This window comes from Heterocephalus glaber, unplaced genomic scaffold (genome assembly GCF_053883595.1).
Source record: "Heterocephalus glaber isolate CG9 unplaced genomic scaffold, H.glaber_assembly_v1.0 deba00001457, whole genome shotgun sequence".
Taxonomy (NCBI): Eukaryota; Metazoa; Chordata; class Mammalia; order Rodentia; family Bathyergidae; genus Heterocephalus; species Heterocephalus glaber.
In genome coordinates, this window is record NW_028258305.1 from 41,206,011 (window position 1) to 41,232,310 (window position 26,300).

Consider the following 26,300-nt stretch of genomic DNA (forward strand, 5'->3'; position numbering starts at 1 on the left):
CAATATTCTGTCTTGGTGAAGCAGGGGTTTTTTGTTTGTTTGTTTGTTTGTTTTTTCCGTGACAGCAACCAAAATGAGATTATGGAGTAGACATAGCACACACTTTAGACCAAAGGCCTGGAAGCTCCCTGGAGAGCTGGTATGAGTCTGATTTAAGAGGCTAAAGAAGCTGGAACCTGATGGCCACAGGTGATGGCAGTAACAAAGGATGGGCTCACTCAAGCAGAATGGGACTTTTCAAGCATGAGCTGACCTGCTTCTCCTTTCCCTTCCATTCCACCCAGGCTACAAACCTATGGACGCCGGCATCCACATTTGGAGGGGTCTTTCCCCCTCAGTTTGCTGGCCTGCATGCCAATTACCCCTGGAAATACCCACAGACCCACCCAGAGGGTGCTTTACTAATCAGTGAGGTATTTCTTAATCCAGCCAAATTGACTTCACCATGAACAGTCACACCTGGTATCTGGCTTAGGTTTCAGAAGGGTGTGCTGAATCGGCTGAGGTGTGCTACCATTTAACAGATGTGGAAACTGAGGCTCATTAAAGCTCAGTTCCTTGACTGTTGCAGGTTCTCAGGCTTTTTACTATTGATGCACCGGGCTATAAGAGGCCTCCCAAAATTTACTCCTTCAGGAGAAAAATTGCGGGGGGCATAGGGAGGAAATGGGTTCTTTTTTCTTTCAAGTTCCACAGCATCTTACACATAGATCACTTGGTGAACTCATGGATGGAAAATTCTATATGGTTAGATAAATGTGAGAAAAGTGAGCAGGAATTGGAGAAGGAAAGATGGAAAAGGAAAGAATATGAATAGAGAAAATTAAGACAAATTATGAAACACCAGGACACAGGGGAAGAAGGCTCTTGTGACATCTTACAGGTGACTCAGACAGCAGAACTCAGCTCATGGCCATGCTGTGAAAGTTTAATCTTTCTCTGTTTCACCTTCGGATTCTTTTGGTAGGTCCCGGGGCTCACTCCTTTATCCTGACTCCATTAATAGGGCGGGATAACCTGTGAGCCTCTGCTGCAGTGAGCGGGGAGGCAGGGAGCTCGGCCCCAGGACACCCTGAGATGAGAGGAGCAGAAGCCCCACAGAGTGGAAGGATCCTGCCCCCGCCTGAGTGAGGGTGCAGAGGCGCCCCAGGAGTGGACCCCGAAGGGTTGAGGCCAGGCCTGGAGGCAGGAGTGGGGTGGGGGCTGTTCTGCCAGTAGTGCAAAGCAAGAGCAATCGTGCCAAGGACCCTGCGTAGGCCCCGGGTCAGGGATCCCAGCCCCCAGGGAGCTCCCCCTACCAGCCCCTCCTGGGGGACAAATCTCCATTGTTCCTTGGGAAATCCACCATGGATGTCCCTTTTCTTGCCTCACGTGCCTTATTAGAGCAAGAAGCAGAACGGCTCTCCTCTGGCAGGACACTGCCGGTCAGCTGCCTCACCTCTTCCGGTATTCTTCCTCTCCAGCCCTGTGACGGGCGAGGCCGGCTCCTTGACCCTGTGCACTGCTCCTAGTCCAACACAAGCCTCTGTGGCCCTCGAAGCCAGACAGTCCCAGTCCTCCCTGACTGGCCTCCGCTTCCTCTCAAGTGGCCCCAGGCCCCCAGTCACCTGAGAGTTGGACACTGTGATCTCAGGATGTGGGGTCAGAACCCAGCCTCCTCGCAGGGGCACAGTCTGCCAGCAGGGACAGTGGGTCAAGTATATCCCTTCTTTCCTTAATGCTCATGTCTCTGAGGGCACAGCCACCAGCCATCCTGATGCTGCCTGATAGATGTTGTCGTCAGGCTGGGAGGCCCTGGATTAGGACCTGCAGAGCACAGTGTGATCCTTCTAGAGCAGCCAGACCCGGCCTGCCCAGGTTCCCTGAGCTGTGCAGGCCCCAGCAGCCCTGGTGTCGACCTGACGGTGTGGGAAATGGCGCTGGTCATCCCCCAAATGCCAATGGGAGGGTCCCTCTTCCTGTGCGTGCAGGTCGTCATCCTCGTGGGAGGGGTGCCCTGGCCCTGCCCACCCACCCATGCTCATGCCCCTGCCATCTGTGTGCTCCTGACTGCAGAGCTTGCCCAGCCCTGCTGGGGATGGCCAGAAGCCTCCACTCCGGAGGCTGGGAGAAGACACCTGAAGCTGGACAGGGCTTTGTCTGGGAGCCAGCACTGCTGAATAATGAATTCCGATTCCATGTGCCCGCCCAGGCTGATGGCTGGGTGCACCACACACACACACACACACACACACACACACACACACACGCACGCACGCACATGCTGGGCTGACTACTCGGAGGGGCGGGGCTGGCAGGGCTGGGAGGCTCTGCGAGTCGCTGGAAGGAGCCGTTGCCTTGGACTCTGTGGGCAGCACCGGGAGGAGGCAGCAGCAGTAGAGAGGAGGGAGGCGTGTGCGCAGCGCTCCACCAGACAGCTCCTTCCCAGCTGCTTGGCCGGCAGTGCCCAGGCCGTCTGTACCAGCATGGCCCTGCTTGTCCACCTCAAGAGCGTCTCGGAGCTGAGGGGCAAGGGCGACCGGATTGCCAAAGTGACTTTCCGAGGTAGGGAAGCCCATTTCTCAGTGGGGTCCCAGCCCCATGAGCTGGCCCAGCCTGTGCTCTGGAGGCTGAGGGGGACAAGACAGGGCAGGAGGACTGGTGGCAAAGTTCTAGAAGGGACTGGGGCTCTTCATGCCAGCCACCTGTCCTGGCCCTCTAAAATGCAGGGCCCCCATGTTTCCTCGTCTGTCTCTCCTTGTGTGTGCCAGGGTGCCAGGGCACTGCAGGGTGCAGAGCCTTCTGCTCAGGAGACGCAAGGGACCCTGGTTGGGTAAAGGAAGCCCCAGGACCGAGGGCCCTGCCTTGCAGAGCCTTGCTGGACCCTCTCCCCCTTCCCCTGGCTCTTCCCCTCCCTCTCCTGCAGGTTGGTTTTCTCAGGCACAGGCAAAGGTGGGTCTGGACCCAGAAGTCCCAGGGTGGTTGGTAGAAGCCATGGCAGCCAGTGGCTCTCCGGGCCTCAGTAGGCTGGGAACACTGTAGGCTTCTCCCAGGTCTACCATGTTCCTGGGCTGTGGCCCTGTGGACCTCAGCCTCTCCTCTGTTGATTGTCTTCCTATCTTCTTCTTCATGTATGCGCTCAGTGACTACTTAGTACGGCTGCTGTGGACCAAGGCTGAGGGCTGGGAAGGTAAAATCCATGCCTTAAAGAGCTGCATCTGTTGGGATGGGAGTACCACTGGCCAGCAAGCAGGACAGGCGTGAGACACAGGGAAGCTGGGGACAGCAGCAGAATGTAAGCTACAGAAGCAGCAGCCTGCCCAGGCTGGTGGCTGGTGGTCAGGGAGGGCTTCCAGGAAGAGGTGACACTCATTTGGTGTCCAAGGGACGAGCAGGAGGGAGCGAGGAGAAAAGGTGATGACTGAGAAGGTAGAGGGAGCAGCGCCTGAGGCTGGGAACGAAGCAGGAACACAGAGCCCACAGGGAGCTTAGGGACTGAGGCTGCAGAGCCACGCAGAGCTGAGGAGGCAAGGTGAGGCCTCACCTAGGAAGTGGGGAGCCCCTGAGGACTGTAGGCCAGGCTTACCTCTGCCATCCACCCACTCACCTGGGCCAGGGCATCTCCACAGCCTTTAACCAAAGGCCAGGACCCCAGACGTGGCCTCTCAGAGAGCCCATTGAGGCTCTGAGAGTGGGAGGGAGGGGACAGAGCAGGGAGAACCACAGTAAGAGCCAACTGCACCCAGCCCGAGGCTAGACACAGCCTGCGCTCTGCCAGGAGGAGAGGTAAGATGCGGCACCCCCGGCCCAAACCCTCCAGCAGAAGCCGGGCAGTCCTGTCTCTCTCACAGCCCTCGCTGTCCAGCTGCAGCCCTCTGGTCACAGGGTCAGGCACAGGCTGGGGATGAAGGGTGGGCGAGGCTTCCCAGCCGAGCTGCAGCTGCCCTCTCTGCAGCACCCTGCCTCTCTGTGTGCCGCCTGCTGGATCACGCTGGCTTCAGGAAAAAGACAAATTCGTCCTTTCATCCATGAAACACCACCCCATGTTCCACACACAGCACAGAGCTCGGCTGTTTAGCTCCAGGGTGCTGTGTTCCACCATTGTGCTGGGACAGTTCAGACTGCTCAGGGCCAGACCTGTTCGCAGGCAGAGAACCAAGGTGTAGAGAGGCAGCCTGATCTTAGAGGAGAGGCTGGGGTACGGTGGCCCTAGCTTGCAGGACTTCATCCAGGATGCTCAATCGGGCAAACTCTTCCATCTCCTCCACACTCAGCCAGGAGTGAGCACCACGTTCCCCGGAAGCCCACCTTGGCCTTTGAGCAGCGAGGCTGACCATCCAGGGTCCAGGAATTAGCCTACCTGCAGCCACGCCCTCTAGGTGGTGTGGGGAAATCCCCTGCTGGGCTCTGGGGATTTTGCTAGCCACAGCCGCCGCTCCTGGGGAAGGGAGTTGAACAGCAGGAATACAGGCAAAGAACAACAGGTTTCCAGAAAGAATCCTGTATTATAAGCAGGGAGGCCTCAGCCAGTCACCTGCTACATCCAGCATTTGGCAACTATAGGCCCCCAAAAGACTGACACCAGCAGTCAGAGGGACTCGTCGCTCTAGAAGGTCCTACAGCACACCCTGATGGGAGGACCACCGGGGGCGCAGCAAATGCTCTGCAGAAAGAACTAAGAAACTCAGTGGTCGGGGCAGGTGCTGGCTCCAAGCTCCCCAAACCCCTGAGGGAAGCCCAGTGCCTGAGTGAGGGACAGGCCTGGGACCCTGAGGGTGCAGGAGTCTCAGTCCCTGCCCTCAGGGGTTACAGTCCCGTTGGACTACACAGGAGATGCAGAGGCTTGCACTTTGACCCCTGTTGTGCCTGTAGCTTTCCCAGTAAAACACTAGAGCCGACAGCCTGCATGTAACTCAGAGGCCTGCAGGAGGAGCCAGGCGAGGGCTCTGTGGGAAGGAGCTGTCTCCATTCCAGAAAGTATTAGCCTGAGATGTGTCTCTTCTTCATTGTATAATTGCCACATTAACTGCAGAGCCACGGAACATAGGGTGGCGTCTGAGTTTTTCTAGTCCACCTTTCTGTCCAGCACTTAGCCCCAGTGAGCCCCCAGGACCTGGGCTCCCAGGGAACCAGCGCTGTCATCTTCCTTTCCCTTCCATCCCCTTAATCTTCTTCCAGTTTGTAGATCTTCCTTGGACAGGGAGTTCTGAGGTGGAGCTCGCAGTCAGGCAGCGGAGCCAGGGTGGCAGTTTTCTGTGGAGGAATTTAAAGGCAAGGTTGGGAACTTCACACGGGAGACAGCGGCTTCTGAAGGCCAGAGCTGAGCTACAGGTAACTCACCTGGGCAGCTCGCTGGCAGAGGGGACTGCTCCAGAGAGGTTTTCCCTGGGGCTCAGCCTCAGTTCTGCCTTTTCCTCCCACCCCACCCCCGAACTCCCACACTACTACGTTCCCACTATGCTTAACTTCCCGCTGTCCCCAAGGAAGCCAAGCCTTCTACATCAGCCAGCCCTGAGACATCATGCTCGTCAGCCTAGAATGACTCTCAGCCTCCACTTTGAGAATCTCCTTTAGTTCTGAGCACCTTCAGGCCCCAGTCATAGGCCACCCCCTCCAGGAAGCCTTCCACTTCTGCTGCAGAGGCAGAGCCACAGCCAAAGCCATTCTGGGTGCCAGAGGCCAGCAGAGGGGACCCCGGGGCAGAACAATGGCTGTGCCTGAGCAGAGGCTGCTGGGAGGTGGTGGATGGGAGAAAGAGGCTGTTAGGAAGCAGAGTGGCACCAGCTGGCACCTGTGCTGGCAGGGACTGGGACCCAGCCTGGGCACTTCGCATGGTTACAGGGACCTCCTCAGACTGCTGCTTAGATGTATTTTCCCCAGTGAAATGGAGGAGCTCTCCTCTTGATAGATACAACTTCCATCTGGAAACTTCTCCTCTGTCCCTGGCGAAGGAGGCAGAGTATCCCTGTGGCCCTGCCCCCAGGAATGCTTCTGGATGCCTGAGCCTACCAGTGGACTCTGGTCCAGCCTAGCACCCTACATCCATCAGCTTTTTGTCACAGGGAACAAATACTCGACATATACAACCTAAGGAGGAAGGGTTTACTTTTGCTGGTGTTTCCAGCGGCTTCAGTCCACCGTGGGCTGGCTCCAAAGCAGAAACACCATGACGGACCAGGGTGCAGAGCAAACATTCTTAGTCCACAGCAGCCGTGAAGCAGAGCAGGGAACAGCTCCGGAGAGGAAGGTGCCAGGGACCAGACACTGCACCCAGTATCCTGCCTCCACCACCCACTCAAACACACCCTGCAGTGTGCCTTACTGAGCCCCTAGGCAGCTCCCAGGCCAAGTGAGCTGCCCATCCAGCTTAGCAGCCACACACCCACTCTTGGAGGAAGTGAGTGGTTTTGTCCCTGCTCAAGGCAACAAGAAAAGGGGTCTCTGAGGGCAGCCTCTTTGGCCCAGGCCAGGTCTGGGGCAGCGGTGGGCACAGCTCTGTGTTTTCGCCATAGGCAGAGCACCAGAAAACCTCCAGGCTTTGAATGAGAGGAGTGTGTTCTCATGCTGGGCAAGTGATTGCTCTCAGCAAAAATACTGTCTGAAATGAGCAGAGAAAGCGTGAGAATAATTTCCCAGAACGGGGAAGGCTTGGTTCTCTCATCTGCCTTTACTGGTAACATCTCCTACCTGCACCCATCCCTGGGTCTGAAACTTTTGTTTTTCCTTTAATAAGAAAAGCTTTGTCAGGCATGGGGGTGCTTGTGGTCCCTCATAATCCCAGCACTTGGGAGGCTGAGGCAGGAGGATCACTGTGAGTTCAAGACCAGCCTAGGCCACTTATGAGTTCAAGGTCAGCCTGGACTACATAGTGAGACCCTGTCTCAAAAACCCCCCAAAATTAAATTAAATTAAATTTAAAAATAAGAAACTTTACATATATAAAAGCTTTAAATATATGAAAGAGTAGGGAGAATAATCCCATCCAATTTCAATAATCATTGATGTCATGGCCAATCTTGTTCAATTTATTCCTTCTTTTACTTCTCCACCCTCAATTATTTTGAAGGAAAAAAACCATATCATTTCATGTGTATTCATTGTATAGCTATAAAAGATAAGGGTTTTTAAAATTCTTATATTTTATGATTCTTAAAATTTAAATAATTCCTTAATGTTATCAAATATTCAGTCAGAGATCAATGTTCTAATCACGCTTTCAGTGTAGAGTTGTATTCCAGTTTATTGCGACTTCATTTTAATGTGTCCCGAAAAGTGAATGTTCAGTGCTTCGATCACTCGCTGCTTCATTCGTCCAGTAACAAATGTTTGTCAAGGGCCAGCCACTGCCCAGGCACGTCGTAGACCCTGGGAGGCAGCAGGAAATGAGGCAGACCTGGTTCCTGCCCGAGGGGAAGGCAGCCCTGCACAGACCCTGTGAATGTACAAAGGAGGATGGATGAGTGCCAGGGCAGGGTGTGGCACGAAGACCCCACAAAGACCCCACGAAGACCGGAAGGCTGAGAGGCTGCCCTGAGAGAGCGCACGGCAGCAGGGCAGCCGTGGTGCAGCTCAGAGCTGGCCACCCTGGAGCTGACGAGGCAGCCAGCAGAGCCCGGCCCAGGGAGGGGTTTGCATGGACCAGCGAGACCAGCTGCTATTTAGGCTGGCCTCAAGGGATCATAGCGTTTGGCGGGGACCAAGCCCACAAAAGGCCCCACTGCAGGCAGAGGGGCTGAGAGGGGATCAGGTGCAGTGGTGTGGAGAGGGGTCAGAGGCTCTGGAGCCGTGTGCGGGGGCTGGAGAGCGGGTCAGATGGGGGTCTTCAGATCACACTGTGGGCTGGAACTTGGCTTGGCAAGTGAATGAGTCAGTGCCCTGTCCGATGATTCTAGGCTCTTTCCCTCCCGCCTGCAGAGCTGGCCGGGACAAGCAGGAAACAAGTAAACACAACTTTTATTTAAAGTAAAGGAAGAGGGCCGGGGATTTAGCTCAGTGGTTTCACCGCCTGCCGCCTGCTGTGCAAGTGCAAGGACCTGAGTTTGATGCCCGGTACCAAAAATAAATAAATAAATAAAGGAAGGAAGGAAGGAAGGAAGGAAGGAAGAAAAGAGAAGAAAGTGGTTGACAGGTCACACCCTGTTGCTCGGCCTCTGTTCTGGCTCAGGTTAAATCCTGCTTGTTTACAGCCAGCCTGCCGTTCCCTAATCTCCTGCCTCAAACAGGCACAGGCTAAGGCAGGGAAGTGGGGGGGCAGAGATTTGGTTGGAAAAAATACCCTGGGGTCAGGACTGTGGGAGGACACCCAGGCAGAGGCAGGGCAGTGTGCAGGCCAGGCTGTGGGAACGGGGTGACCATCCTTCGGAGAGGCCGGGGGCAGTACTGGTGGTCCCGGGGACCTCGGTGGATCAAGGGATTGGGGAGATGGGTCTTGGTTGATCATCCGCTGGGATCCTCCGCACTGACACCCTGAGTTCTGGCAGACATGGAGATGCTGGTCTGAAAACACCTGGAGCCTCACCATCCAGGTGGGCTGGCTCCTCGGCTACTTGCACAGGGTGTTGCACAGAGCAGATCTAACACAGCAGCAGCAGGAGAACACGCACTGCCCACAGGTGTGCCAGGAGAGGCCCATCACCCAGCACCAGCCCCTCTGCAGCCCCAGCCCCAGGGCAGTGAGCAGGCTGCAAAGTGACAACTCCAGAAAGCTCTCCTGAGACAGGGAGTACCATGTGAGGCCTTCAACCCACTGACTGCTTCCCGCAGGGCCTGCCGCCCAGGGCATAACCACCTTTGTTTTTATTTCATTTTAAAGCAGAAGTGTTTGTCTGCTTAGTTGGAGGTCAGTTTTCACTTACTGGCTTTTTAAAAAATAATTTAAAGATAAAATCGGCAGTGCAGTCTAAACGTTTTTATTCTGTTTGGGGTGTAAAAGCAGTGGCCCCCCCATCATGCCTGGCACAGAATGGGCTCTTCACAGCTTGCAGATCAGTAGGACACAAGCTCTTCCTTCTGTCACAGTGCTGGGGAGCCTGGGGCCCACAGTTGCTGAGGATGTGGCCCACGCTGTGCTAGGCCACAAGGAAAGCTCTCTACTGCGTCTCCGCCTCCAAGCAAGGGCCTGACCAGTGGGAACCAGGGCTCTCAGGTGGGTGCATGGCGAAGTCAGAGAAAGGACCTGGGGGAAGTAAGGGTCTGAGTGGAGCCACAGAGATGGCGTTTATGGCCCTGCCCTGTCCCTCCGCTCAGGTGACCCACCCGAACCTGAGCCAGCACTGTGAGCACCTGGGTGTTAGCAGAGAAGGAGAGGGAGAAATGAATGAGTGGAGGTAGGAACCATATTTGAATAGGATTCGTGGAAGGTAAAGGAGTGGAGGCAGAGCTGAGAGAAGGGGAGAGGAAGGGGCAGCCTTGGCCTCCGGACACCTGGCATCTCTGGTCCCCCAGGACTGGCTCTGTGAGCAGCTGCTGGTTTTCAGAGAGTACATTCTTTAAAGACTTAAAGGACACCTGCTTTTTTGGACAATTTATTTTGAATTGAATTTTTTCATCCTACTGTGCCAACAACTGTCATTAAGAAACTAAAGAGATGCTCTTCAGAGGGGAAAATGTATCATCATGAGAGATAATCACAAAGCAAGCAGACAAGAAAATCGTCAGGGAGGTGAAAGGCTTGACAACTCCATCGCCCACCTTCACCTACTTGGCGTTGCTAGGACTTTGCGTGGGGGAGCCCAGAGGATGGAACTGAACAAGTCTCTCCACATTTCGAGTCTAACACCCTACAGAAATGTTCTCCGACAGCAGTGGGATTCAATTAGAAATTGAAAACAATAAGCTCTCTTAAAAGTCCCTAAATATTTGGAAATTAAACAATACCCTTCTTAATAACCTATGGTCAAAGAAGAAAACACAAGTAAAATTATAAAACATTTTTAATTTGTTGATAACAAAAATACAACGTACCGACATTTCTAGTTTTAAATATAGCAGAAAAGAAGAAAAGTATGAAATTCATCATCTTGGTTTTGGCCTTAAGAAGATACCCAAAGAAGAATAAATTCCCCGGTGTGACCAGCCAGGAGTGGTGATGCATGCATGTAACTCCAGCACTTGGGAAGCTGAGGCAGAGAATTGCTGAGAGTTTGAGGCCAGCCAGGGTTACATAGTGAGTTCAAGACCAGCCTGAGCTATGTAGTGAAACCCTGTCTCGAAAGAAAGAAAACAAGAAGGAAAGAAAATTAAACTCCAGTCTTAAAATCATTGTGTTAAATGAAGGAGGTTGGACACAAAAGACGACTTATGAAATGATTTCATTTATCTGAAATGTTCAGAATAGGCAAGTCCATAGAGATAGAAAGGGAATTAGTGGTTGCCAGGGGCTGCCGGGAAGGGGTACGGGGGAGTGACCTGACCCTTAAATGGTCATTTTCATCTGGGTGTGATGACAATTTTCTGGAGTTCTGTCGTGGAAATAGTTGCACAACCTTATGGACATATTGAAAACGGTTGACTTGTATACTTTAGAAAGGTTAAGCTGGCCATTGTGGCAATGCCCCGAATCCTAGCATTCTGGTAGACCGAGGCAGGAGGATCATAAGTTCAAGCTCAGTCTGGGCAACTTAGTAATTAACAAGATCCTGTCTCAAAATAAAAATAAAAAGGGCTCAAGATGCTGCTCAATGTGAAAGACCTGGATAAATCCCCAGTACCACAAAAAGAAGGTGAACTTTATGGTATGTGAGTTAAATTTCAATAAATAAAAATGCCTACAACCTCTGGCTAATTAAACCTAAAGGTATAAAAGGAAGGAAATAGTAAACATAAATTGACAAAGCCAAAAGTTGATTCTTTGAAAAATGAATAAATAAATCCCAGCAAGTCTGATCAAGAAAAAAAGCAAGAAAACACAAATTACCCACATCAAGAACGAAAGAGTGAATATCATAATATTAAAAGGAACTAAGAAAATATTACAAATAACTTTATCTCAATAAATTCCACAGCTCAGGTGAAATGGACAAATCCTTTGAAAAACAACTTAAGAACACTGAAACAAAAATGAAATGAAAAATTGAAAAACCTCAATATTTATTAAAGAAATTGAATTTGTTGGTACAGTGGTGATAATAAACTTCCTTCTCACCAAAGAAAGCTTCGGATCTAGAAGATTTCACTGGTGTATCCTAGAAAAGATTTAAGGAAAAAATGATACCAATCTTACATAAAACTTTTTCAGAAATTAGAGAAAGAAGAAACGTCCCATTTCACTTTATAGTCCTAAAACCCGACAAAGGCCTTATACACATGAAAAAATGAGAGCCCAATAACTCTCATAAAAATCCTTAACAAAATATTAGCCAGCTGAATAGCAATCTATGAAAAGGATGACCAATCATGGCAAGGAGGTTTTATTCTGGAATACAAGGTTAGTTTAAAAAAATGATAAAACCAATGGAAGAATTTTACCAGATTAACACAATAAAAGACAAAAGCCTCATGATTATAACCATAGATGCAGAAAAGGCATTTGAAAATATCCAATATCCACTCAGGATAAGAATGTTCAGCAAACCAGAAATAGAAAAGATTGCCTATATTGGATAAAGAACAACTACACACACACACACACACACAGCTAACATCATACTGACTCCAGAAATACCGAACTTTAAGGAAGTAGGCAAAGCTGCCCTCTCTCACCACTTCTCCACTTTTGTTCATCAATGTACTGGACTCCAGCTGGGGCAATAAAGCAAGAGGGAAAAAAACCTCATACAAATTGGGAAGAAAGAAATAAAGCTGCTTTTTTTTTTTTTTCACAGAAAACCTAATTGGTAGGGCTGGGGATTTAATTCAGTGGTTCCACCACCTGCCTTGGAAATGCAAGGTCCCGAGTTCAATCCTTGGTACCAAAAAAAAAAAAAAAACAAGTTACTAGAAACCTAATTGGTTATTTAGAAAACCCTAAGAAATCTATATAAAGCTATTATAATTAATGAGTGAATTTAGCAAGTTTACAAGATATATGGTTAATGTACAAAAAATAAATTTCTGGCTGAATGTAGTGGTGCACATCTGTAATCTAGAACTCTGGGAGCCTGAGGCAGAAAGATTTAAGCTTGAACCCCACCTGGGCAACTCAGTGACTTAGTGAGACCCTGTCTCAAAATAAAAAAGGGCTGGGGATGTAGCTCAGTGTGAAGGCTTTAGCTTCAATACCCAGTGCCACAGTACAGACAAATAAATTTCTATGGAAACAAGACAAATAGAGTATAGAAATTAAAACCTGATTACAGTTATAATACCATAAAATTTATATTTAGAAATACATTTTACCAGACATAAAAGACCTCCATATTAAAAACAAAACAATACATTGAGAAGAATAAAAGAAACCCAAATAGATTCAGATTTAGAGGTATAAAGTGCTGATTCTCCATGAATTGCTATATTCACTGAACACAATCCCAATACAAATAACAACAGGCTATTTTGTATAAACTGAAAATATAAACTGGAAGTTTATATTAACATGCAAAAGATCTACAACAGCCAAAGCTTTTAAAAATGGAAAAGATTCATACTATATAGTTATAAGGCTTATTATAGAGTCATAGGAATCAGTCAGTGTGGTTTCGGCCCAAGAGTAGACATATAGACCAACAGGACAGACTCTGGTGTCTGTAACAGATTTCCTACAGATACAATTGATTATTTTCAACCAAGGTGCTCAACAACTAGAAAAACTAGACTGGAAAAAAATGAACCTCAAACTCCTAGAGCTCATACCACACACAAAGAATAACCTAAGGTAGATTATGGAGCTAAACATAAAAACAGCTTCTAGAAGAAAAATATAGAATACTCTCATCATATTCTTCTATTAAGCAAAGTTCTCTAAAAGAATATATAAAAAGCCTTAATCTATAAGAAATAAATGCCACCAGAAATTGATAAATCAGATTTCTTTTTTTAAAAAATTAGATTTCTTAATAATTAAAAACTCCTAAGAACCAAGAGAGGCTACGTAAAGGTGCAAATTTCCAATGATGAATGTCATTATATTGTATACCTAAAATGTACCAATGATTAGAATGAATAATCGACAATGTAAAATAGGAAGAAAAGGTCCAAAGGGGTAGGGGTAGTGGGAGGGGCAGGGGAAAGGAAAGAAGGGAAAGGAAAAATGACAAGAAATGGAAAAAATAGAAATAAAGTCTTTGTAAATAGGGAAGGGTGGAGGGCGTGAAGGGAGGGCTAGGAATGGGGAAAAAATAAGAACCAAGATGCATTATGTAAAGGTACAGTTCCCAATGAGAAATGTAATTGTGTTGTATACCTACAATGTACCAATAAAAGAATTTAATACAAAAAGATAATAAAAAAATAAAAACTCCTATTCATCAAAAAATATTTTAAAATATGAAAAGGCAGGCCACACACCGGCAAAAAGGGATGTGTAGCCAGAATATGTAAAGAACTCTTGAAAATCAATCATAAAAAGAAAAATGATCAAGTTTTTTAAGTAAGAAAATGACTTGAGCAGACATTCATAGAATAAGGTATACAAATGACAGATAAACAATTTTTTTTTTGGTACCGGGGATCGAACTCTGGTCCTTACGCTTTCGAGGCAGGAGACGGAACCACTGAGCTAAATCCCCGGCCTCAAATGACAGATAAACCAGTGAAAATGTGATCAACATCATAATCATTAGAAACACGAAAATCAAGTCAGGAATGATAGTTCATGTCTGTAATCCCAGCACTTGGGAGGCTGAGGCAGGAGGATTGCTGTGAGTTTGAGGCCAGCTTGGGCTACATAGTGAATTCAAAGCAAACCTAAACTACATAGTGACGCCCTGTCTGAAAAAAACAACAAAACAGATATGAAAATTACAAGTACAATGAGATAGTATTTCACATGAACTAAAATGGCTAAAAATACAAAAGTCATTAGACTTTAACTATTGTTAAATTATCAAATGTTGATGAGAATGTGGAGCAGCTATTACTTTTTTTTACATTGCTGATAGACTTGTGAAATGATGCGATCATGCTGGTCTACTGTTTAACAACTTTTTATGAAGTTAAGTAGATACCTAACCTATGGTCCAGCAATTCTGCTCTTAGGTATTTTCTTCCAAGAGAAATGAAATTACATGTCCGCCAAGAGTTTTACAAGAATATTCACAGCACCTTTCTCAGAACAACACCAGAAGAGAGACAAGTTGTGGTATAGCCATCTGTACAATGGAATATTACTCAACAATAAAAATGAGTGGATTACAGTTGGACCTCATATCCATCGTTTTGAGATCACAGCACGGATTCCACTGGGGACTGAAAATAGTTGGGGAAAAATTATATCAGTACTGTACTAAGTATGGTTAGACTTTTCTTGTCATTATTCCCTAAACAATACAGTGCAACAATTATATGCATAGCACTTACATTGTATCAGGTATTAGAAACCAACCTAGAGATGATTTAAGGTGCCAGGAGTGTGTGCATAGGTTAAATGCAAAACCTACAAAGTTTCCTATCAGGGACATCCACAAACTTGAGTATTCATGGGGAATTGGTTCCAGGACTCCCCTCAGATAGCGGGAGACTGTTGTATCAATATATGCAATACGGATGACCACAAAAAGATTATTTTGTCTGTGGAAGACCATTTCTGTGATGTTTAAGACAAGCAGTATTCATGTCTGGTGATAGCATCGGAGCAGAGGTCACCTGCTGCTGATGGCAGACAGGCACCAACTGGAAAGGGGCCCAAGGCGCATCTTGAGGAACGGAAATGTTCTGTATCGTGACTGCGTGTTGATTACCCAAGTACATGCATTTATTGAAACTCATTAAAGTATACCCGTTAGACCTGCGAATGTGAATTTTACCTTGTTAAAAAAAGAGAGAGAGAGAGAGAGAATCACACCATTTTTATATTAAGCTGGTAACTTAAGAGCCTAACCCTAAAGGAAAGACAGGACTGGAGCAGAATGATAATAGCTGTTTCCTAGGCACAGGTACGGCTCTAAACACTATCACTTCCTCCCCTCTCTGGATGGGAGAGGAGGGCAAAGAGAGGTTGAATAACATCTCCAAGGACGCACAGCCCGCCGGTAGCATGTGAGCTCGGGCACGCAGGCCCAGGAGTCACAACCTCTGTACTGCGCCCCTGTGGTCCTAAGGGACATGATGCAAGACAGCCACTTGCTGATAGGCACAAGGGTCCCCGGGGCATATGCCGCTCCGGGATGGTTATTCCCGGAAGCCGCGCTCTTTTCCTGCCGGCAGGGATGCCTGCACGCTGCTCCCTGCTGCTCTGGGGTGGAGATCTGGCCCTCAACAGGAGTAGGCTGATCTGAAGAGGAAGCACGGAAAGCGGGCGCATCCCCTCCCCGGGAGCCGCAGGGGAGGAGCAGAGAGTTACCAGGGGCCAGGACTCGCACAGCGTCACAGGAGACCAGGGCAGCCTTGCAGAGCGCTGTACCGCCCATCCCTGGTCACGCACACAAGGAGGTTTTGCCGATTTTAAGTAAGACAAGGAAACAACAGTGTCAGCGCACCTGGGGTCATGGCAGAACCCTGAGGTCGGTGGAATTTGTCCTCAGACCTTCTCCTGCCCTGCCCCTGTGGATGGCCCACCTCCACTGCTCAGCGCCACTCCCTGCAACAGGCTTCTTTCATTTCCCCTTTCTCCCTCAAGGTCTACTTTCCCAGGGCCCCCTGCATCAGAGCTCAACCCTGTGCCCAGCGCTTTTGAACATTTGCATGTACTCCTCTCTGCCTGGAGTTCCCACCTCTGCTCCCCAGCCCCTCTGGTGTCCAGGGTCCATGCCTGCCTCTCCACCATGCCTGCCCACCTGTCTCACTTCATGTTTTTACATCCCGAAGACCAAATCCTGCCTCACTTAGACTCCTTTTCCTTGTCTAACATGCCGCCTTCGGGACGGTAATAAGCTCTTGAAGGCAACACCCTGACTCTGGTGATCTTTCTGCAGCTCCCTCCCCAAGGACCAATCATCAGGGTTGACACAGGCCTGGCAGGGGGTGGACCCTTGTTGCCTGTGGAAATGAGGGAACGCAGGTGGGCCGGCGTCCCTTGCAGTCTGCCTTTTCTCAAAGGTCTGGCTCTAGCAGGGTAAACTGGAAGAGGGAGCTGTTTTGTGCAGTAGCATATTTTGTACTCTGAAATCAAGTCACATGAAGAGCTAGCTCGCCATCCTGCATGTAAACAAGGACTGAGCTCACCTGCTTCTAAGGGGCCAGCTGCAGTGGGGATGGTTTTAAATGTCGAATGACATAAAAGTTACTTCTGTTAACCGGGGATGGGTATTTCTGATGTCACGGCATTTACTACACTTGGAGCACAGATCTATAATGCACTCCCCATTTATTGGTGTAAGGAGGAGTTTATTTCAAACAAAACAGCTCAGCTATCCAGGGAGCAGACGCCTCAAAGGGAAGGATGCTATTAAATTTTCCATCTAACCTCCTGGCCTGATCCACAAATCTTTCCCTGCAAGGCAGAGGCTATTTTCTTTCAAGCTTTATTCTCAGTCTTCCCTGTGGCATGAAAGGTGATTAGAAATTGGGATTTTTAATGGTTTTGTCTGAAAGCCATTTAAATGAAACTGAAATGTCAATAGGACTGGTGTTGAGAGGGGTAGATATTAAGTGGAAATGAACTTGAAACAAGATGGAGTTAGTAATCCCTACTGGTAACTCGGAATGAACGGTGGAGGTCCCCTGGCTCCACTCCAGGGGGGATGGAAAGGCGTCTTGGATGCTGCTGCCACTGTTTGTCCATACGCTCCTAAAAAATGGTTCTTCAAAGGTACTTAAGCATTGTTTGTTTTCTTAATAAGTTGCCCTTTCCATTGCTTCTGTATGATTGGTTTCAGCAAATACACACACACACACCCCACACATGCACACATGTTACACGCACACACACTGGGGCCAAATTTAAGCTCATCCTGTTTGAGAACATTCACCATGTCTGCATCCGCAGGGCCCAAGTCAGCGAGCTTTTAGCAGATTTCCAAACAGAGCCTTGACGGGCACATTCTGCCCAGTGTCACAGGAGGACACAGCAGCCTTGCAGAGCCTGTGCTGGTGTTGAGTGGGGTGGAAGATATTAAGTGGAAATAAACTTGAAACAAGATTGCCAGTAGGAATCCCCACTGGTAACTCGGAACAGATGTGGTAAGGCTAATTTCTCCACATCTTACTTCCTCCCTAACAGGGCTAGGAGAAATATGCCTCCAGTGCTTTCTGCATATTTGAACCTGGCACTGTCTTAGAGGGCTGGGTTCTACTCCCCTCGCTGCAGGGTGCCCCAGTTTTTCACTCTGGGAGACCCTTGGGCGCAGCCATATCCGAGCCTCATTAATACCTTGTGGATGAAAAATCTTTTGATTATTCAGTGCGACCAGTCCTTTGGGAAACCCATGCACAACCACATTTACCTGATTCTCAATTTGTATTGGATGTGCTTCCTATGGGAAAAATTAACAGAAGCTTAAAGCCCAGGCATAGTCTCTCATGGTTCTTTCTCTTCCACCAGCTGCCTTGGTGAATTGTTGAGATTTTTCTTTTTGATTTTTTTGTTTGTTTTGTTTTCTCCCTGGCTAGTGCTAAAAAATTTTTCTTTCCCACCTTGTGTATATGGCTTCTGCTTTATAGCTTCTTCTTCATTATCTCAGATTCAATTCTCCCCCACCTGTGTCCCTAGGCAGGTATGCACTCGTGTACACACACACACACACACACACACACACACACACACACACATCCCTTCTTCTATTTGAGTAGATGCAAGGCTAACTGGTAGGATTCAAACATCAAAGCCCTGCTGGTTAGGGGCCAGCTCTGTATTGAAGTCGGACCAGTTACTGCGTCATAAAAGCCGCTCGGGCCCTGGAGAGCTCACATTATCAGACAGGATACAGAGGCCAGAGGAGCATCTTAGAGGGATAGCAGGGAGGGCTCCTCTCCAGCCCTGCTCTGCCTAGTGCTGGTCAAGACAGGGTCCCAGGTCTTCTAGTCAAGTCCACCCAGCCCCCTAACCCTGCTCCTCAGTGATAACCCACACTAACCCCACACGGGACCGGGTTCAGCCTGGAAATGGTCCTTCAACGAAATGGACCACTGGGTCAGGTTGGTGGGGATTTAAAAGTATCTTTCTTCTGATTATAAAAGTAAAGTGCGATCATTTTTTAAAAATTCATGTGTAATATAAGTAAAAAGTTAAAGTGTGCCGCTTACAGAAGCAACTCACTTCTCCCAAGGATGATCACCTTGAGTGATTGGCAATCCTCGTTTACGTAATTGGGCTTTGGGTTTCTAAAAAATAAACAGGATTCTATCATAGCTGCTGCCTTACCTTTTTGTGAAGGATTGACAGAGGGTAATAAATAAATTTCAAAGAATTTTTAACCTATCCTGTCTTTACCTGCGCTGGTTTCCTGACTTCCCCTTCTTGGTCCCCGAGGGTAAGATCCTGTGCATTTTGTCCATCCTTCTGTCCCAAGTCCCCAGGGGTTGGCCAGGTCCACCCACTCTTCTGGTCAGGTCCTCAACACCTTGGGCCAGTTCTGACCTGATAGACCAGGAAAGAGATGGCTCCACCTCCACCCACCAAGGTGTGGGTCAGGTGGTACATGGACTCAGGGATGGGCCAGGGGTCTGGGACACACCCATCCATCCCACGCTCCCTTGTGCCATCAGGGAACGGAGGGGCCAGCTAGGGAGTTTGGGAGAAGCCACCTGAGCGTCTTCTCTGCAGTGGTGCCCAGAAATAGGAGGGAGCCTTCCTGGGCTTTAGTATCCATTTGTAAAGTGGAGCTAATGGCGTTTGACCTGCCCACCTCAGGGAGCACTGAGAGGTCAGCAGAGAGGGTACGCAGGGATGCGTCTCGCCCTGGAGAGCATGGCATGGCCATGGCATACGTGTCCGTGTTGAGTGTTTCCTTAAACAACTCCCAGGTGGTGCTCTGACTCTGGGGTCTCCTCTGTCACCCACACAGGGCAGCCCTTCTACTCCCGGGTCCTGGAGAACTGCGAGGATGTGGCCGACTTTGATGAGGTAGGATGCCCTCTACTTTCAGGCCTCTCCTGCAGCACTGCCCCTGGGGAAACGAGCGCGCTTCCCTGCCCTCTGGGGGTGCGCGAGCCCTGAGTCCCAGGGGCCGGGCTGGCTCAGAGCTCCGGGTGTCTCTCGTTTGCTAGAGAGGCCCTAGAGAGGCCTGGGGAGCAAAAATGGCGCACAGAACATCAAGCCAGGCCCAACTCCAGCCTGCTGCCCGGTCTCGGCCTGTTCGTTCCCTCTGAAGAAAGACCCCCAGAGGTGGTAGGCACCAATGTGAGCAGCCAGGCGAGGGTGAGCATCCAAATCATTTGCCTCAGTTAGTGGTACATTGCGTGGGGGCCCGCTCTTATTTTTAGGTATGTGTAGGTTCTCTTTCAGTCCCACTCTTGCCCTCCGCATAACCATTCTAACGTATATAACGCACATGCTTTGGTTTCCTTTGTACTCTTACAAGATTTGTGCTATTGTCTCGTAAGCATATGTTTGTGTACTTCAGTGATGATATAGGAAATACGTAATTTTCTTTCATCCTTTTCTCACTGCATACCAAGCTCCAGTGTTGCACAGTACTCCATGGGACAGAAGGACGACCAACCACCCGGGTTTGCCTGGGACTTTGAGGGCTCCCGGGACGCAGACTTTCCCAGCTAAAACTGAGGGAGTCTGGGCAGGATGAGGCGGTTGCTACACATTTCACCTGCCCACTCCACCAGGGAGGAGCCCACCTGGTCTCCAAGTCACCTCCAGAAACACAAGGATCATTCTTGTGGGTGTCGCTTTTGCATCCATGTATGCATTTCTCTGAGATGGACCAGGACCTGGGATCGTCGCCTGCAGGCAATTAGCTCACACACTTAACTTGTCCCAGTGCTGCCCCGACACCTCCACCAGCAGAGTGTGGAGGTCCGTGTGCCCACGCCCTCGTCCCCGCCTGCTGCTTCCCCCTGTCCAGCAGTGATGTCTCGTTGTTTTAATTTACATTTCTCTGATTACTAATGGATTGGCCATCTCTTGATAACACTTTAGCCTTTTAGTTGCCTCTTTTGTAAATTATCTGTCACTCTTCTCTCTGTCCTTTTCCCAACTGGAAAGGCTATGTTTTTCTTATTGATTTGCAAGTCTTCTTTGTATATTAGATATTGATCAATATTTTAGATATTGAAAATACCTTCCCCTACTCTATTTTCTGTCTATAAACTGGGTCTGTGTTGGTCCTTTATTGACCAAAAGTCCTTAACCCTTAGATGCTTTCAAATTTTGTTAAAATAAGTTCCCCTCATTAGGTTACCAGTTGAGATTCTTTTATACAGGTACCGATTCCCCACAGTGAATGTAATCATTATGTACTGCAAACATGTACTAATCAAAAGCCCAAATATATTCTATCATATTTTAAGATCTTTTTTTACATTGTAAAAATATGGCGTTAGACAGGGGTCCAGTCTTATCTTTCTCCGTAGAGGGAGGTGCTGGTCCTAACATCAGCTTACCAAGCCATCCCTTCTCTCCACTGTCTGTCCAGCTCTGCGTCTGAGCCCTCTGACCCACCCCTCGTTGATGCGCTGCCCTGGAAGCTCCCCCACTGTCTGTCTCCATACACGGCTCTTTGTGTGTCTTAGTATCTAGTATGGCAAGTTCTCTCTTCTTATTCTTCTTTCTTGAAGTTAACCTATATGTGGACCTTTATTCTTCCAGACAAATGTTATGGAAAGTTTACCCAGTTCTTCCAAAAACCACCTGGAATTTTGATAGAGATTGCATTGAATCGAAAAATTAATTTAGGATGCTGTCAGATTTTTTTATAATATTAAATCTTCTATTCGAATGATCTACCAGGATTTACTGGAGTTTTAATAGTTTTCTACATAAAATTCATACATATTCTTCAGTGGTCCCTAGATATTTTATGGGTTTTGATAGTATTGTGAATGGTATTTTAATTTTTGTTATTTTTTAATTGATTATTGCTGGCATGGACAGATTATTTCAGTGTTTTGTAAGTTCCTCTTTTTTCCATCAATCTTAATGAACTCATTGGTTTTGATGGCTTGTTTATTGATTCTGTTTTTCTTATTTATATGAGCGTGTTGTCTACCAAAAAAAAGGTGTTCTCTTTCTACCTCTCCCATCTTTCCCTTCCCTCCACACTTGCGTGCGTGTGTGTGTGTGTGTGTGTGTGTGTGTATGTGTGTTAGGAATTGAACCCAGGGCTCTTGCACTGAACTACATTTCCAAACCTTTTTACAAATTTTTTATTTTGAGATAGGGCCTCACTAAGTCACTAAATTACCCAGATGGGGCTCAAACTTGTGATCTTGAGATCCTCCTGCCTCAGCCTTCCCCTTGCTTCTTTATCTTTCCATGGAGCTTTGGCAATGATCTCTATCTAATTCTTTTTTTTTTTTTTTGGTACCGGGATCAAACTTGGGTCCTTGCCCTTGCACAGCAGGCGGCGAAACCACTGAGCTAAATCCCGGGCCCAATCTCTGTCTAATTCTATGCCTAACAATAATGGTAGTGGCGGCTACGCTTTCCCAACAGTGAAGAGGAAAAGTACATCTAAAGTTTAATTAACACATACAATTGCTATAGGATTTTACTATCTTTGTCTTGCTTGTTTACTAAGAGATTTCAAGCCAGGCATGGCAGTGTACATGTGTAACCCCAGCACTCCGAGTTTGACAACACATTGTTGAACTTTATCAAAAGCTTTTTCTGTATCAATTGAGACAATTACTATTTTACTCCTCATCTTTCTTTCTTTCTTTCTTTCTTTCTTTCTTTCTCTTTCTCTCTTCTTTCTCTCTCTCTTTCTTTCTCTCTCTTTCTTTCTCTCTCTCTCTTTCTCTCTCTCTCTCTCTTTCTTTCTTCTTTTCTTTCTTTCTTTCCATAGTAGGGATTGAATCCACGGTCTTCATACTGAACTGTCTTTTATTTTGAGACAGGGTCTTGCTAAATTGCCCAGTCTGGGCTGAGACTTGTGATCTTCCTGCCTTAGTCTCTTAAAAGTGCTGAGATTAAAAACGTGTGCCACCGCACCAGGCTCTTAAGTATATTTCATAATTATTAGTTTCTAAAACATTATTAGATTTGATTGACAAGTATTTTTGCTTAGAATGTTTTGCAGAAATATTTTCTGCCTATAATTGTCTGGGACAACACATATAAGATGAGAATTTCTCTTCCTTGACATTTTGGAAAACTCAAATGTAAAAAGATCTAAGTCTGGACTTTTGGAAAAGGAAGTTTTTTGACTTCCCTCTCAGTTTCTCTGTCTTCTTGTACCAACTTGGGATTTTTTATATTTTCATAGGCATTTTTATATTTCATATAGGTTCTCAAATTTATTAGCATCTATTTCATCAAAATATTTTAAAATTATTTAAAATCTTTACTGTGCCTATTAGTTATTGCTCTTCTTTTCATTCCATATTTCATTTATTTGTATCTTCTCTCTGTTTTCTTGGTCAGCCTTGCTAAAGATCTATTTATCTTATTTTTTTGGTACCGGGGATCAAACTCTGGACCTTGTGCTTGCAAGGCAGGCAGTGGAACTACTGAGCTAAATCCCTGGCCTATTTATCTTATTAATATTTGTAAAGAATCAGCTTTTGTCTTTATTAATCTCCTTTTTGGTGTCTCTGTTTCATTGATTTCTCCCCTTATTTCACTTGTTTTATTTTTCCTAGTGATTCTTTTCCCAACTTCTTGAGTGCTAAGCCTGTTATTTTTAACTTTTGTTGTTTCTTCATAAATGGGTATTTAAAGCCTCAAGTTTTGCTCTATCTACAGCCTTAACTATGTTCTGTAGAATTTTATATGAAGGATTTTCATTATTATTCAGATTGAAACATTTCTTGTATTTCTTGATGACACTTTTAAGCCCAAGACTTATATGGAAATATGTAATTCAGTTTGCAAACACATGACTTTTTAAGCTCTTTTCCTTCATTTGTAGTTTCACTGCATTATGATCAAACAGCCTAGTCTGTGTGGTATTGATCCTCTGGAATTTTTTGAGCATTCTATGCTTCTACTAGAGCCACTTTATGATCATAAATACTTCCTCTGCTTGAAAGGGCTGTGTTCAATATAGAGTTCTATACATTTCTCAATATAAGCTTGGGCTTAAGCAAACTCAATTTTATTACTTATGGCATTCGATCCTTTCCTTTTTTTCTGTTTAATCTATCACTCTCAGAAATAGTGATAATAAAATCTACAAGTACAATTATTGATTCCTGTATTCCTGTGTCCGTTGTGGCTTGATGTACTTCGCAGCTGTATTACTAGTTGGCTGTATGTTCATAGTGGCTACATCTTCTTGTCTATTTGTCTTCTTATGGACATATATCATTTCTCTTTGTGCTTGATGATTTTTTGCATTAATTTCTATTTTTTCAGACATTAAGGTTGCCATCTCAGCTTATTTTGATTTATTTGCCTGGCCTTTTTTTTCAATATTTTTTGGGAATATATTTTTTCAATCCTTTTATTTCAACATTTCCATATTTTAAAGTTTTAGTATATGTTCTTAGTATATATATTATTAGGTTTTTTTTTTTTGGTATTGGGGATTGAACCCAGGACCTTGCACTTGGGAGGCAGGCACAGTACCACTGAGCTAAACCCCCAGCCCTTTAGATTTTTTTTTTTTTTTGGTACCAGAGATCGAACTTGGTTCCTTGCGCTTGCAAAGCAGGTGGCGGAACCACTGAGCTAAATCCCCAGCTAGATTTTATTTTCTTACCAAATATGTGTATTTCTGTCTTTCATTGATGAGTTTTACTCATTTCCATTTAATAGAATTATTGTTACTGTTAGGTTTATTTCTATCACCACCTTATTCTATGTTTTCCACATAATGTGCTTTTTATTTGTTCCTTTTTCTCCTTTCCACTGGATAGTTTCCTCCTGTCAGTTGAAAAGCTGCACATTTTATTTTGTCTTCAAAGTAGTTATCCTTACTAAATCATGCATCCTCTCTTTTTTTGGTTTTTTGAGGCAGGGTCTCACTATATAGTTCAGGCTGGCTTGAATTCACTATGTAGCCCAGGCTGGCCTCGAACTCACCACAATCCTCCTGGCTCAGCCTCCCGAGTGCTGGGATTGCATGCGTGCACCACCACAACTGGTTTATGCTTCCTTGATGATAACTTGGAGAAATGATTTATTGTCATTTCCCGCTAAATAGGTATTTTTTAGTATATGTGCTGCCGAAGCAAGCACCAAATAGGTACTTTAATACTCTCTCACACGAGCTGACCCACTTTGGCAGATATTCTGTAGATTAGAATTTGGATTCTTCCTGCTTATTGATGTGTGTTCTCTTTTTCTTTACTTTTGCTTCTTTAAGACAGGAGTCTTTACCAAGATCTTTGACTGCCTGGACCTCTCAGATCCCGTGAAGCTTCCCCTGGATTTGCTCCTCTTCTTATCTGAGTATTCCCTCCAAACATGTTTGCAATCCGGGTCTTTCTGTAGCAGCCATTCTAAAGCTCTGTAAATCTAAGAATTTCTTTTCTTCAAGCTTGAATGAGAGTTTCACTAGATAGACAATTCTAGTTCTTTTCTTCACAAACACCACTTGGTGTTTGCAAATGGGAGGGGTGGTCACTTCACCAGCCTCGACATGAGAACTGCCAGCACATCCTCCCCCGATCACCACAGGCCCCATTCATCCTCTCAGGAGCATTTTCTTGTCATCAAATGTAAGCCTCGTGACTTTTCTTCCAACCCTAAAATGAGGGCAAATGACAGTTGGCTCAATACGCTGGCAAGAAAAGTGGAGAGTCGATGGAGAAAAGTTCCCCTGGCTGGGCCCTGAGACTCACCCACACCTTTCATCCCAGAATGCTGGAAGGCTGGGGCAGGAGGACTGCAAGTTGGTTGAGCCCAGCCCCAACCGTTTAGCGGGTGAGGGAGAGCCTGTCCCCAAATGAAAACATTTCACAAAACGCCTTCGGGGAGAGAGCTCATTTCAAAGGTTTGTGCATACTGACCCAGCAACAATGGAGTCAAAAGAGCTAGCAGGAGAGAGAGAGAAAGAGAGAAACAAAGAAAGCCAGCCAGCCAGCCAGACAGACAGACAGAGTGGGGAGAAGAGCACAGTTCAAGATTTCTTTGATCATTATGATAGGGCCAATGAGGACGACCGGCGAGATTTCCCCAAGTGGGTGGGGCCCTGGCCAGGTGCATTGTGGGAAACCAGGTAGGAGCAAACCTCCTTTAGTCTGAACCCTTGAGACCAAACTGGGAAAATCTTGGGCTCTTCAGATTCTGGACCTCGGAGACCAAATGCCAACCTGATCCATCATCCACCCATCCAGCGTCCCATTCATCCACAAATCCAACCATCCACTAATCCATCCCCCCATCCATCTATCCATGCATCCATCCATCCATCCATGCATCCATGCATGCATCCACCCATCCAGTTTTGTTTTTGTTTCATTTTGTTTTCTTTTTTGGTTCATTGAAGATGATTCTCTGTGATGCTTATGCAAGAGACGTGTTTAGAGGCAAGGGAGAAGCAGGAAGCCAAAGATTGCCCTCATGGAGCTCAGCTTTTTCCTTGAAGAGGCATGCCTCTGTCCAGAACTCAAATCTTCCTCACACACTGGACCGGATGCAGCTACCCGGATGCAGCTCTGGCTGCCACCAAATTTAAAAAATATCATTCCATGCTGCAGTAGAGAAATCTGATGGCCATTCTCGTTCTTATAACTTTGCAAGCCATCTTCCCTTTCTGGAAAAAAAATTTTATATATATTTCCTTATACATATACAACATTCTCATTTGTGTTTTTATATTCTTGAATTTTACCATAATGGGTCTAGAGTAGGTTTTCTTATTATCCATGCTTTACACACATTTGTGAGCCCTTTCAATCTGTGGCCTTTCTCCACTGCAGCCTGTATTATCAGACATCAACACTGCTATATCCAGCTGCCACATCTCCGAGTTTCATGTTGTTTTTCTCTGAAAACTTTCTTGCTCTCTTTGAGGTAGTGCTTCAAGTTGATCTTCCAATTTACTCATTTGTGATTTTTTTAATGGTTTCATTTCATATTGCTAGTACATTTCTGGGCGGTTGGCTTACTACTTGTGCTGCAGTTGGTACAACTCCACATGCTGTCTTTCTTGTGTTAGAGATGTGTTCTCCAGGGGTCTCATTACTTGGCTCTATTCAAGTTCTCCATGTCAACCATGGTCCAGTGA

At 46.6% G+C, this 26,300-nt stretch overlaps 1 protein-coding gene across 10 annotated transcripts in view; it reads left to right on the forward strand.

Moving 5' to 3' along the window:
- The first annotated feature begins 2,337 nt into the window (after positions 1–2,337).
- Positions 2,338–26,300, forward strand: part of Otof (otoferlin) — a 90,646-nt gene continuing 66,683 nt past the window's right edge. For 2 of the 10 annotated variants that reach the window (XM_004839142.4, XM_021253591.2), the window contains exons 1-2: positions 2,352–2,544; positions 19,017–19,075. In XM_004839142.4, coding sequence (XP_004839199.1) covers positions 2,466–2,544; positions 19,017–19,075 — 138 coding nt within the window. In that variant the 5' untranslated portion in view covers positions 2,352–2,465. Of the gene's footprint in view, positions 2,545–19,016; positions 19,076–26,300 lie in introns of all 10 variants that reach the window. The other 8 variants (XM_087216573.1, XM_087216575.1, XM_087216576.1 and 5 more) reach the window with 8 other exon arrangements.